Genomic DNA, 13,054 nt, shown 5'->3' on the forward strand with positions numbered 1-13,054 from the left:
TAAGTTACACGATGGGCTGTTTCAGCCTTTGGCACCGTAGAACTGTAGAGACAGAAGGTGTCAGAGCTGGGGATCTAGGGCCGGCTGCTCAAAAGGAATTAGGCATCTATGTCCCAGTTTTGGCTCCACTGTGAGGCACAAGACTCCTGCCTAACCCCTAAACACACTCAATGCCTACATTTTCAGGGTAAAAATTCCCTCAGGACCAATGTCTCTGCCTTTGGGCATTCGCACTGCTGGTTCACCTTAGGTGTCTGGATGCCTACTTCCCACTTGAGCCCCAGAGCGACTGTCAAACCAGGAGATACAGAGGTGTTGGGATGCTTAAGATGCATGTGGGAGCTGACCGGTAGGCATACTCAGAGGCTGCCTTCCAGATCAGGTCCCAACCAAAGCCCACTTGGAGGAAGAGCCCCATGGTTAGAGCAGTTACCTGGGATGCAGGAGACCCAGGTTCAATTTCCCGCTCAAACAGAGAGGAAGAGGGAGGATTTGAACAGGGGTCTCTTACCTCTCAGGAGAGTGCTCTAGCCACCACACTATGGGATGTTCTGATGGGGGGCTCGCGGAGTCTCTCCTGATAAAGCTGTTCCAGTGTGGAAAAATAATGAAACTGTGATTGGAGCTGGGAGCCCAATCTTGCTGGCCCAATGACTATTTAAATATTTATCCACAGTGATGGGGGGGAGAAGAGAGAGAATGGCTCTACAGTCCAGTGGTTAGGGCACTCACCTGGGACATGGGACACCCTGGGTCCAGTACCCTGCTCCAATTTCTCTTTCACTGTTTTCCACAGTGGGACAGATTCAGCAGGAGAGACTGAGGGAGCCCCCACATCAAAATATTCTTCTGAGAGGTAGGAGATCCCTATTCAATTCCTCTCTCCCCCTCTGCCTGAGGGAGGAAATGAACCTGGGTTTCCCACATTCCAGGTGAGCGCTTTACCATAGGGCCAAAAGTTATAAAGTGAGCATCAGCAACAGAGATCAGCATCTCCTTGCATCTTCGTGCATCTATCTCTGTAAGAGGGGCAGCGCTTAGTATTCAGTTCTCTTGTCAGCTTGTCCCGTTGGCTAGCTTAGGTGTCTCCCTGCCTCACATACTGGCTTTTGAGAATATCATTCTAAGGTGCTCTCTCTCTTCCTATTCATTGTATAGGGAATCTAGATGTCTAACTCAGGCTTTGCAAATTGCAGCATTGTCCCTGTGATTTTCTGAGCATCTAAAAGTCATGCATTGTGTCACAACACCTAACTCTTTTTGAGCACTCAGCTTCCAGTCCTTAGTCTTCTCCATCTGTAAAGTATAGACCACGGGATTATTTCAGGCACTTTAACAGCCATCATGTCATGGAAAAGTTTCCCAGTAATCTTCATGAGAATGAAACACTGTTTTAAAGGTGAAGTGCAAAGCTTTCATTTAAAATAAAATAAAAATAAATAAAGAATCCAAATCATCAACAAAACACCTTTGTAGACTTGAAAATTATAAGTGTGTTTCAATTTTCAAACAAAATATTTGTAAATTAGTTCATCCTTTACCTATGTGGCAGTGTCTGAATTAAGAATCACTATTACTTCTGCAATAATTGATGGCATTCTAATAGTTGTTGAGTACAGAGACTGCAATCATTTTAAAACATAAACAATCTAAAATCGGCACATGCACAGTTGTTGAAATAAACCAGAATACTCTGGGATAGCATCCTGGCTCCAGCTCATAGGGGCTGGTGAGTTCTAAGCTCATTGGTGTATGGGAGAGTGGGCTGGAAGCACGGACAAACAGCTTACATGTTCCAGTGTTACAGGATATAATATCCGGAAGACGCTGCTCCCAACACTTGGGGCCTACTCTTACGAACACTTATTACCAGGCATAATGCCATGAGTAATAATCCCACTGACTTCACTTGAAGTACTCTGGTAATGAGTGCTCAGAGGACTGGACCCATGTGAGTAGGTAGGGGTAGAGAATTGTTTCTCTGCTGGCAATTTGCATCCCTCTGGCTGCTAATTATGATTGGCACTTGCATTAAAATGAATACTGGTGGCTATGTAATCTGGACACCAGGGTTAAATAGTGTTGTCTTAAAACAATCTTAAACTCAATAAAAATACAATAAAGTAATATCTTGAAATATTAAGTATACTTATGTATTAAATAAGACAAATGCCAGCACAGGTTTTGTTTGCCACCTCATTCCATTGAAAGCCATAGTCCAACTGTGGAGAATTTGATTCTGTGATGCATCAGGAGAATTTTACCCTGAATTCAGTTTTAACAAGGGTGCATTTCAAAAAGGGTCTTTGAGTTCACAATGCATAAAATCCTTTCCATGTCCTTAAGGGGGGCCATGGCATGCAGAGCCTGCTAAGTGGAATAGCTCACACATATATAAGAACTACAGTTTCTTCTCAAAAATTTCAATTTAATTAGGAGAAATATAAGGCCAGACCCTTCAGTACATACTCAGGCAGAATTCCCACTGACTTCACAACAGCTGGCGCTAAATTCTCCTCTGGTGTAAGCAGACGAAATTACCACTGACCCCAGGGACAGCTGAACCTGCTAATGTCAGGACTGAATTTGGTCTCTCTTTAATAGGGAGTGGCAGGGAAGTCAGGGGCTGCTCATTACTGCACACTGCTACAACTCATACACTACAAAGGAGCTGTTACTGTGGCCACAGATTTCAATGACAGCTTTGCCAGAGAAAAGGTTGCAGGATTTGCCCCATGTTCTGCTAATGATTTGAGACGGTAAACTTTGTTTTCAGTTATTTTTTCTGAACAAGATTTCGGATTTATTTCTGGCTTACAGCCCAGTCCTGCTAACATTTACTCTGGAGCATGCGTCAGTCTCTCTCTAATGACTTCAATGGAACTACTCCAGCTAGGAAGCACAACACTTGCTAGTGAGGATTGGCAAGTTCAGGCCCATAGTATGTTTTGGCAGGAGCTCTGCGCTCAGTTCCAGGATGTGCAAAGGAGTCATGAACACAGACTGCAACCCTATTAGAGCTACCGTTCTTACCTAAATACAAACTAATTTCCAACACAACAGCAACACAAATTAATTACATAGGGTATTGTTGTTGCCTAGGACCATTCCCTACATAGTTATTTTATTTCTATCAACACAAATGTACATTTGCTAAATATATCCACAAGCTGACTGTTTTCCAATATCCAGCTGCAACACAAAAGCTAGTGCTACTCTGATCACATCAGCCACAGTTGCAACAAGCTTCATGTTAAAGAAATGAAAGTGTGCCATTCTAAAGACGTTAGGTGAGAAACCACAGGCAAAGAAAGATGGCAGAATGGACTACAAGTAGCTCGGATATTATTTTAGAGTGGGTATAAGAAAAGTTACAACAGAATAACTGACACAAGCTAGAGTGTCGCTCACTATGAAACAGCCAACTCTTACCTTTATTTGTTTGGATTTGTCATCCTTCTCAGTCTTTGGTTTCTTTCCTGGAGCAATGGAAGGAAGGAAGGAAGTTTTGTTACAACCAATTGTGAGATGAACAACCAATCAACCCCCACCTACCCCTTGGCAGGAAAAAAAAAATACTAACTAGGAAATATCACGAGGTGCCTCAAAACATCAGGATCTGGTAGCGATGGGAGGACTCATTATGCTTAATTTTGAACATACTTCAGCACTGAGGGGCCAAAAAGTTCTGTTTCAATATTTTGGGTACATAGTCTGCTTTGAAAAGACTGTAAAAAAGAAGCATTGATGGGGCAGAGAGGGAAAAAATCCAGTGGAAAAACAGGGGGGAAATGGAACACAGAGAACAGATTGAAAAACAGGGACTGAAAAAAGGAGCAGAGGGGGAGAAAGCACACTCCTAATTAAAAATAAACACAGTCTATGCAGTACACCATACACAGATCACCCACACATTCAGCCTAGCTTGTAGGCAGGAGGCATTAAAGGCCCCAGGGTGCTGAAACAATTTGTACAGTGGGGGTGCTGAGAGCCATTGTACCAAATTGTAAACCCTGTATGGGATGGAAACCACTTCAAGCCAGGGGGTGCTGCAGCAGCACCCCCAGCATCCCTAATTCCAGCACCCATGACTGGCCTTTTTTCCCCCTGATATGTAGTAGAAGGGTCCCTTTAGTTAGAAAAACATGTTTGTTTGAATGTAATCACACTTGGAAAAAAACACATGGATTTCAATTAGAATGAGGATGGTTTGTGAAATCACACTTGTTTTGAGAATCCAAACAGATTACCATATTCACAAAACCTTGAACTCTATGAGATTCAGCCATCCCTTGTACTGGGACATTGAGCATCACTGTGAATTAAAAATCCTTGCAGCCAATTTCTTTTGCCCCTATTTGTGCCTCAATTTATTTAAGAGACAGAGCTGGAAGGTGGCAACACATTATGCAATTACAGACAAGGCCCTGAGTATTCCAGAATCAGCTCTGTGCTCCAGAAACTCAGCTGTCATTTTGAAGACAAGTTATGTTTCTAGCTTTTATGGCTATGAAGAGAAATTTGAATGGAGTATAACTCAGTGCAACAAGGTATGCCCGAGTCTATAAAATGCATCATAGGTGGGTGACACCCAGTAACTTTAAAACCAATTATCTGCTGTGCCCAATCTGCCATACATAGCTCAGTCTAGTCCTTCCCCTGTAAGTGCCAGGTTCCCTGTCTTTCTCCTCCAGTCACACTCACCTTACCAAGTATAGCATCACCTCAGCCACTCCTCGCCTTTCAACCACCACTGGGTGTGTTTGGCTGCAGGTAGCATGAGGAATGGAAAAAGGGGGAGGGCTTGTGCTTGATAGTAGTGGAAGGAGTGTTTGGTGTGGCAATCTCTGATTGGGTGGAGAAGAAGAGAGAGGGACCTGGGGATTACAGCAGAGGAGAAGCTGGATATAAGTCAGCAGTGTGCCCTCCTTGCCAAGAAGGCCAATGACATATTGGGCTGTATTAGTAGGAGCATTGCCAGCAGATAAAGGGAAGTGATTATTCCCCTCTATTTGGCACTGGAGTATTGTGTCCAGTTTTGGTCCCCCCACTACAGAAAGGATGTGGACAAATTGGAGAGAGTCCAGCGGAGAGCAATGAAAATGATTAGGGGGCTGAGGCACATGACTTACGAGGAGAGGCTGAGGGAACTGCGGTTATTTAGTCTGCAGAAGAGAAGATTGAGGGGGGATTTAATAGCAGCCTTCAACTACCTGAAGGGGGTACCAAAGAGGATGGAGCTAGGCTGTTCTCAGTGGTGGCAGATGACAGAACAAGAAGCAATGGTCTCTAGTTGCAGTGGGGGAGGTCTAGGTTGAATATTAGGATACACTATTTCACTAGGAGGGTGGTGAAGCACTGGAATGGGCTACCTAGGGAGGTGGTGGAATCTCCATCCTTAGAGATTTTTAAGGCCTGGCTTGACAAAGCCCTGGCTGGGATGATTTAGTTGGGGTTGGTCCTGCTTTGAGCAGGGGGTTGGATTAGATGAACTCCTAAGGTCTCTTCCAACCCTAATCTTCTATGATTTTAGGGGCAGAGTGGCCAACAGGAGCTGTAAATGCCCAGTGGCAGATAGGAGTAGAGGACTCAGGCAGGGAACCTGCCATCTGGGGCAGGAACTGGTCTGAACGGTGTAGGATATGAAGCAGACTGCAGAGGAGCACTAGGTCTAGGGGGTGTATTTTCTGTTTTCTTTGAGACTCCTAGCCACTATCTATTTATGAAGCAAACAAAACTAAAAAAAAACAACACAGAAAAAGGTGTGTCCACACAGACCCTAGCTAATTTACACTCTGGATGTACCATATTTCTGCCACTGAATGCAACCAAGAGTGGGTTTTTTCCTAACCTAATTAGCCAGCAGGCAGCAAAATGTCTGCCTCCTAATTCTGAATGAGTTCTGTTAACTATAATCATATCCACTATCTCCCTAATCTCCCTCCATGAAAGGAGGCTACCCTGATCAGACAGAAATCTCCCAGAAGGCCTAAAGAGAGGGCGGAGATGTCTCTATGCTATCTTCTCCCCTGTGGACACTCTATGGAGATTGGACTATGGGAGGCTTTAGAAGGTGGAACCACGGGTGAGAAGAAGGCACAATTCTCCATGGCTTTCCCATGTCCTATAAGGTGGTAGATACCTGTGCCTAAGTTAATGTTTCTTGAATAATCCACATCTGCACCTCTTTCAGAAAGAGTTTTTTTGTACAGGCAAAGGGGGGGGGGGAGCAGGGGTGGAGGGAAGGATCTGCTACAAAGCACAGATCTCCAACCTATGCATGTATACCTGTTCCAGTGCTAAGTGCCACCCAGTAGGACACTTAGTCAGACACTTCATAGGATGGGGGAAAATGTCAATTTGTTTCTCTTTGGGAGTAGAAATGAAATGATTGTAACATTGTAGAAGTAGATTGGTTTTTCCCTTTAAAATGTAGCAAAAACTCAGAACTTCCATGTCCCATCTTGACCATAATGGTTTCCTTTTTGCTCCAAATATGAAACAGACTAGATATCTGGAGTCAGAGCTGCAGCTGCTAATCAATATGGCTCCAATGTCTTCAATGAAGCTAAACCAATTTATACCAGACACTTGATCTTCAGACATCACATCCTATGTATCCTCTCTCTTTCAAAAAAAAAAAAAGTATATTATCCCTTTAAATGAATGCAGTCTGTCTATTGTTCATGGAAATATTTTGGATAAATACACGTGACTTCACAGAAGTACAACAGCCATATTTTGCAGGTCTCAGATACTGGAGTAGAAGTCTCCATCATCAAATTAAGATCCAGCTAGGTACCTAACACTGATTTCATGTTCATGGGTCCCTTCGTCTACCTTTTTTGGAAGGCCTTTCGGATAAGGGTAGCATCCTATAAACCCTGAAGGCATTGTTTCCTTTCTTTATACTTTTGTCTTTGACTTCTTCTATATCAGGCAAGGAGTTCATAGCGCATCTGAAGTTTGCCTTCCATGTCTTTGGATCAGGTTTATCTACTCCTGGTTGAAATTTTCCTAACAAGCAAGAAAATAAAGAAAGTTAGGTACATATTAAACATTTTTTCAAAGCCCAGGGAGAGCTAGTAGCACCATGAGTTAGTGTCAGTGCACTCCTTTTGATTCTGGAGAGACAAGTTCAAACCACAGTTTAGGTTACAAGAGAAGGCTCATTTGGTGATCTCATTTTCATGCACATCTCTAGACTATATGTTGACAGCTTCTTCTCAAGAAAGGCCCTGAGCTGGAATAGTATGGGTGTTGCAGATCAGATGCAATGCTAGAGTTGTGCGAGTAAGCTTTTACAGCACGTACCTTTATTATGCCTGGTTCAAACCTGTATTAAAATTTAAGAGCATAAGGGCTGCTGAGCCATCTCTACTCCCATTGATTTTGAACCAATTTCATTTCCATTTCGGTCAATGAAGTTTCACTGTTGTCTTCAATGGAAGCAAGTTACGGCCCTTCAATAAAGTTAGGAGAGTACCAAGGATGTCGCAAGAGGTACTCAGCATCTCACAGATTCAGGTCCTTAAATTCACTCACCGCATTTGCAAAAGCGAACAAAATTAAAGGGAAAATCTCCGGGAGAAACACAAAGGCAAACAAAATCTGGTCCGCAGAAATGAGAGTTCCAGTACCTGTGTGAATTGCCCAGTTTCTAAATAAAGGAGCATCTTTTTCAACATCCCACCCATGTCGTGCAGCGTGCATCCAGGGAATCTGAAAAATCTTCTTCTCCTGGAAAGAAAAACAAACTCTGATTGAATCACAGATTTTCTGAGGACTTTAATCCACTCATTTAAAAACACATCTACAGTTCCAGCATCTGCAAGTATTTTGTTTCATTTGCTCCCTTATGGTCCAATCCTGCTATTGCTGAAGTCAATGGCAAAACATCCACTGGCATCAGAGGGAGCAGGATAGAGCCCTAAATCTGTGAAACCTTCAGATGCCCCTTTATTAGGGTGACCTGACAGCAATTGTGAAAAAACGGGATGGGGGTGGGGAGTAAAAGGCGCCTATATAAGAAAAAGTCCCCAAAAACGGGACTGTCCCTTTAAAAATGGGACATCTGGTCAGCCTACCCTTTATGGACTAAAAATTGGGCAGGTTTTCCAAGCTGACACATGTATATCACATGCTGCGCCACACATTTATAAATATTCAAAATCAAGGCACTTTTGGCAGTGCAGAATTTTTTCTTTTTACGATTAGAAATTTGTAGGAGGGTGAGGGGCTTAAAATTTAGCCTATGAGGCACCAGCACAGTAGGAGATGATGACATCTAAAATTGGGTGAGGCAAGCAAATCAGACACAATAACACAGTGAAATGTACAAGACTCCTTCACAGCAGGAATCAAAGGTCATTAAGGAAGCAGGATGCAAAAGGGGAGGGACTAAGGATCATTTTAGTATCTCAGTATAGAACAGAAGAATGTACTCTTTCTTTACTGCTCTGAAGGTTACATCTAAGAACATTGTGATCAATGCATTTTATACATTTCTATGAAATAATCTAAAAATTAACAAACTGTAGCTCGTGTGTGGTCTTCTCTTCTTCCTTCAGCGCCACTTTTTTTCCTTCTCTATCTGTCTCTCCTCCTAGTCTACGTCCCATATGTATTCTCTCACACACAAATATCTCTATAAAAGTAAAGTTTTACTTTTTTTCTTTTCTCATCTCTCAATGATATTTTCTTTTTCTGATTCTGCCTTTTACTTCAGCTTCTGATTCCACTCAAACTTTTCTCTCTCTTGTTTGTTAGGACCATATAGTTATGTTCATTTTTATTCTTCTATTCTCATTTTTTTCTCTCTTCCCTTTAATTTGGTAAAAGCAGAAGTTTGACATGTGATGTCCATTTCTCGCTCTCATCATTCTTCCCACTCATTCTCTATACATAGGCCATGTCCTTTCATTTATTCCCTTTGCCTCCTTATTTTCTCCCCTGAAAAATATTGATCAGTCTGAAAAGAAGCTCTCCTCCTTCCACAGCTATAACTGATCATATCTAAGGTGAAAGCTCTTTGCCCACCCCTGCTGTGCTCGGGTCCAAAGCATCACTGCATCCAAACCCAGCAAGGACAGGCCCAAAGCTTTAATGCCTGTCAGCACTATCCGTGCTTCCAACCAGCACCATCCTGGTAGGAAGCACAAACAGCACTGCAATGCAAGACACAGCAGTAATGGTTCAAGTCAATGATTTAGCAATCCCTAGCTCCAGCTCAATGCTTGCCTGAACCTTTTCTCCTGTGATAATACACAATGTGTGTGTCATGAACTAAGGAGTATCACAGGGAGAGATGGTCATGCAGCAAGAGGGAATATACTCAAGTGAATCAACAAAGCAATACTGAAACCAAAAGAACCGATGGAGAATGAAAAAAGGCAAAACACTGTAAAAGTTTGGGGCTAGATGTATTTTCTAAACATCATTTCAAAATTGTTGTGAAAATTTATCAGCCTAAACATAAAATTTCATTTGCCTACATTTAACTTAACAACAATGAAGATACTAATAATATATTTCTTGCCCGTTAACAAAATACTTGCCCCAGATGAGTGAGTGGATTTTTGCAAGGCTGGTTTAAATATATAATTATCCTCTTCTTTTCTTTGCGTAATATTTACTATGCACCTTCTACATTAATAAAAGATGGGTTTGAGCCTGAGAGATATTTGAGCATGTTGAAGATGGCAGTAAGTACACTTTACAGAAATGTCTTATACAATCTAACAGGGATGAAACAAATGGTGTACTACAGAAAATTAATCAAGTTCTCTAGGTTTTTATATTAACATTTATAGAATTTAAGAGTGCTTATATTCATAGATACATAGACTTTTAAGGCCAGAAGGGACCATTAGATCATCTAGTCTGCAGGGGTGTTGGAACAATTTGTATAGCAGGAGGCTGAGAGCCATTGAGCCAAACTATAAACTCTGTATATGATAGAAACCACTTCAAGCCTGTGGATGCTGCCACACCCCCAGCACCCCTAGTTCCAGCACCTATGTTAGTCTGACCTCCTGCATAACACAGGTCCTTACATTTCATGCAGTTACTCCTGCATTGCACACAATAACTGTGTTTAATTAAAGCATATCTTCCAGAAAGGCATTCAGTCTTGATCTAAATACATCAAGAAACGGTGGTTAATCACCGTCATTGTTGAAAGTGTTTGTCTTATTTCCAATTTGAATTCCTCTGACCGTGTACAGCGGCAAAACTACTTCCCTATTCCTGCTCACTACTCCCCTGTTTATACCTCCATGGATCGCATTAGCCCTTTGTGCCACATCTCCTCACTGGAAGCTCACATTGAGTTGCTTGTCCACTAGGGCTAGAGCCCCTGGTTTTGGAAAATTTGAAATAACATGACATGAAATGAAAATCAATGTATAAGAAGAAAAACAAAAAACTCTCCTGCAGCAATGACTCCTATCCTCAAGACCGGGCCCAGCTCCCTGCTCTGGGCATTGCAACCTGGCATGTGGGGTCACAGCACCACTCAGTTTTTGTGAGCGGTGTTGCAACTTGGCACATGGGGTTGCAGCACGACTCAGGATTGGCCCAGCCACCTCATTGTCATAATGGAGGGCCAGCTGGGCCAAACCTGAGTGGCTCTGCCATTCCATACAGCCAGTTGCAATGCCTGGTATGGGAAGATCTGGGCCCAGCTCCACAGGACAGGAGCTGCTGCTGCAGGATGGGCTTGCTCTGCCACCCCCTCATCAGGTCACAGTGCTGAGAGTGAGGAGCCAAGCCCAGCCTCATGGGACAGGAGCTGTAGGAGCTGTCACTGCAGGGTGAGTGCAGGGCAGGCTTGCTCTGCAACCCCCCTCCAACTCCCACCACCCCCACTTCTCCGAGTTAGGGCCTGACCCCATCCAAAGTGCCTCCCACTCTCACACCACCTCCCTCCCAGAGCAGGACCCAATCCTGCAAAGACCTCCCACCCTGGGGGGCAAGACCCACTCCTCCACCCCCACAGATGAAATGAAATAAAACAAAATCCTCTCCCCCCCAAAAAAATATATATATATAAAAAAAGCAAAAAGAATTTCACAGAGCTCTAACTCTGATTCCTGAATCCTTTCCACGGGTCACTGCTTTGCGGGACACAGCCCTCCATTCTGTAGATATGGCCTGCACTCCTTGTTCCCAGGTGTATAACTTTCCACTTGGCTGTATTAATGCACATTTTGTTTGAACAGACCCAGCTACCTTACCAAGCAATCCAGATTGCTCTGTTTGACTGCTCTGTTCTCCTCATTATTTACCATTCCATCAATCTTTGTGTCATCAGCCAAGTTTATGAGCAGTGATTTTACATTTACTTCCATTCTATAGGATGGTTCATAAAAGCCCTATAGGAATTGTCATGCTGACTAAGATCACTGGTCCATTTGTCCAGGATTTTGTTGCTAACAGCAGTCAGTATCTAACGCTTCAAACTTAAAAGAAAAGTGCAAGAAAACATTTAGTTGTCAGTTATGTAACAGTCTGCCTGCAGGGGAAGGTTCTTCCTAACTGCAGTCAGTTTGTGGCCTGAAGCATGAGGATTTATATCATGTAAGGTAAAAATCAATCCTATCCAATATAAACATAGATGTTTTCATTAGTCATAGAATCGTCTAATCTTTTCTTGAAGCCTACTAAACTCCTGACTACAGTGATATCAGTGGCCACAAGTTCCACATGTTAAATATGGGTTGGATACCAGAAATAACCCTTTTTCAATGTGAAACGTGTCTTTTCAGTTTCATTGAAAGTCCTTGTGAACAGGTGGCTACATCCATCTGTTCTAAAGCAAAATCCACATTGGGTAGAGTCAAAAACTCACTTTATCCCTTTCCTGGAGTTTGCTTTATTAACGAAGACATAAAACAAACAATCACAAGCCATTTCCTTAGGCTTGGCTGCACCTAGAGGTCCTACTGGAGAATTGCTCAGCCCATACGATCTTCTCTCTTGCTGGACAGCCACTTTCACAGCCCTCAGAGATGCCTTGGGGAGAGGTAATGGACCACCTGCCTCAGTGAATCAGCAGAACCTACTTAAACCTTGCCCATCAAGATCAATGGCTGGTAAGAAGGTGATATCTTCAGCAAACACTGTCACCTTGGGACAGTCCCCTTGTTCTTGAAGTATGAAAAAGTGTAACTAGAGCCCCCGGTTTATGTTCTCTATGCTCTTTGTTATATTGTACCCATCTACGATCCCACTTACCAATCACCTCTCGACAGTCGCAGTCTTCTCTCTGTCTTTTCACATGGAAATCTCCCTTGCATCTAATAATTATCATCACCCAAATCTGAATCACTTGTATTTCTGCTTCATATTTTTTAAGACCAGAACAGAACACAATATTTCAGGTAACAGCATACCATTGATTTATATAATAGCATTATATCATCAATGTTATTTTCCATCCTACTCCTTATACATCCTCCCATTGTCTTCTGTTTTGACAGATGCTGAGCACAGGCTTTTATTGAGCTTTCCAAAATGATGCCCTGAATGACTGCAGTTAATTTAGAACCCAGCAATTTCTATTAAAATTCAATGCAACTCTTCCATGCGCTCTCATTTGTGTTGAAAATTCCAAAGATTATTAGCCCCGCTCAGTCACGTACTGTACACACAGTATTTTGTCTTTCAGGCATTCATGCAGAATGCTGAATCTGATTGGGAATAAATGAATCAGGCTCACTGTAATCTTTAGAAAATGTAGAACAAATATGTGAATCATAAACTAACTAACTACAGTAGAACCTCAGAGTTATGAACACCAGAGTTACGAACTGACCGGTCAACCACACACATCACATTTTGAACCGGAAGTGTGCAATCAGGCAGCAGCAGAGACCAAAAAAAAAAGGCAAATAAGTACAGTACTGTGTTAAATTTAAATTACTAAAAAAAATAAAGGGAAAGTTTAAAAAAAAGATTTGACAAGGTAAGGAAACTGTTTCTGTGCTTCTTTCATTTAAAGCAAGATGGTTAAAAGCAGCATTTTGCTTCTGCATAGTAAAGTTTCAAACTG

General features: G+C 42.5%; 1 protein-coding gene across 11 annotated transcripts in view; it reads right to left on the minus strand.

The window, feature by feature from the left end:
- Positions 1 to 13,054, minus strand: part of IRF2 (interferon regulatory factor 2) — a 61,790-nt gene that overhangs the window by 18,059 nt on the left and 30,677 nt on the right. For all 11 annotated transcript variants that reach the window (XM_005281964.5, XM_024105317.3, XM_065596777.1 and 8 more), the window contains 3 exons: positions 7,641 to 7,740; positions 6,841 to 7,017; positions 3,433 to 3,479 (listed from right to left, as the gene is read on the minus strand). In XM_005281964.5, the coding sequence (XP_005282021.1) occupies positions 3,433 to 3,479; positions 6,841 to 7,017; positions 7,641 to 7,740 (324 nt within the window). The remainder of the gene's footprint in view (positions 1 to 3,432; positions 3,480 to 6,840; positions 7,018 to 7,640; positions 7,741 to 13,054) is intronic.

The sequence above is a fragment of the Chrysemys picta genome, chromosome 5 (assembly GCF_011386835.1).
Source record: "Chrysemys picta bellii isolate R12L10 chromosome 5, ASM1138683v2, whole genome shotgun sequence".
Taxonomy (NCBI): Eukaryota; Metazoa; Chordata; order Testudines; family Emydidae; genus Chrysemys; species Chrysemys picta.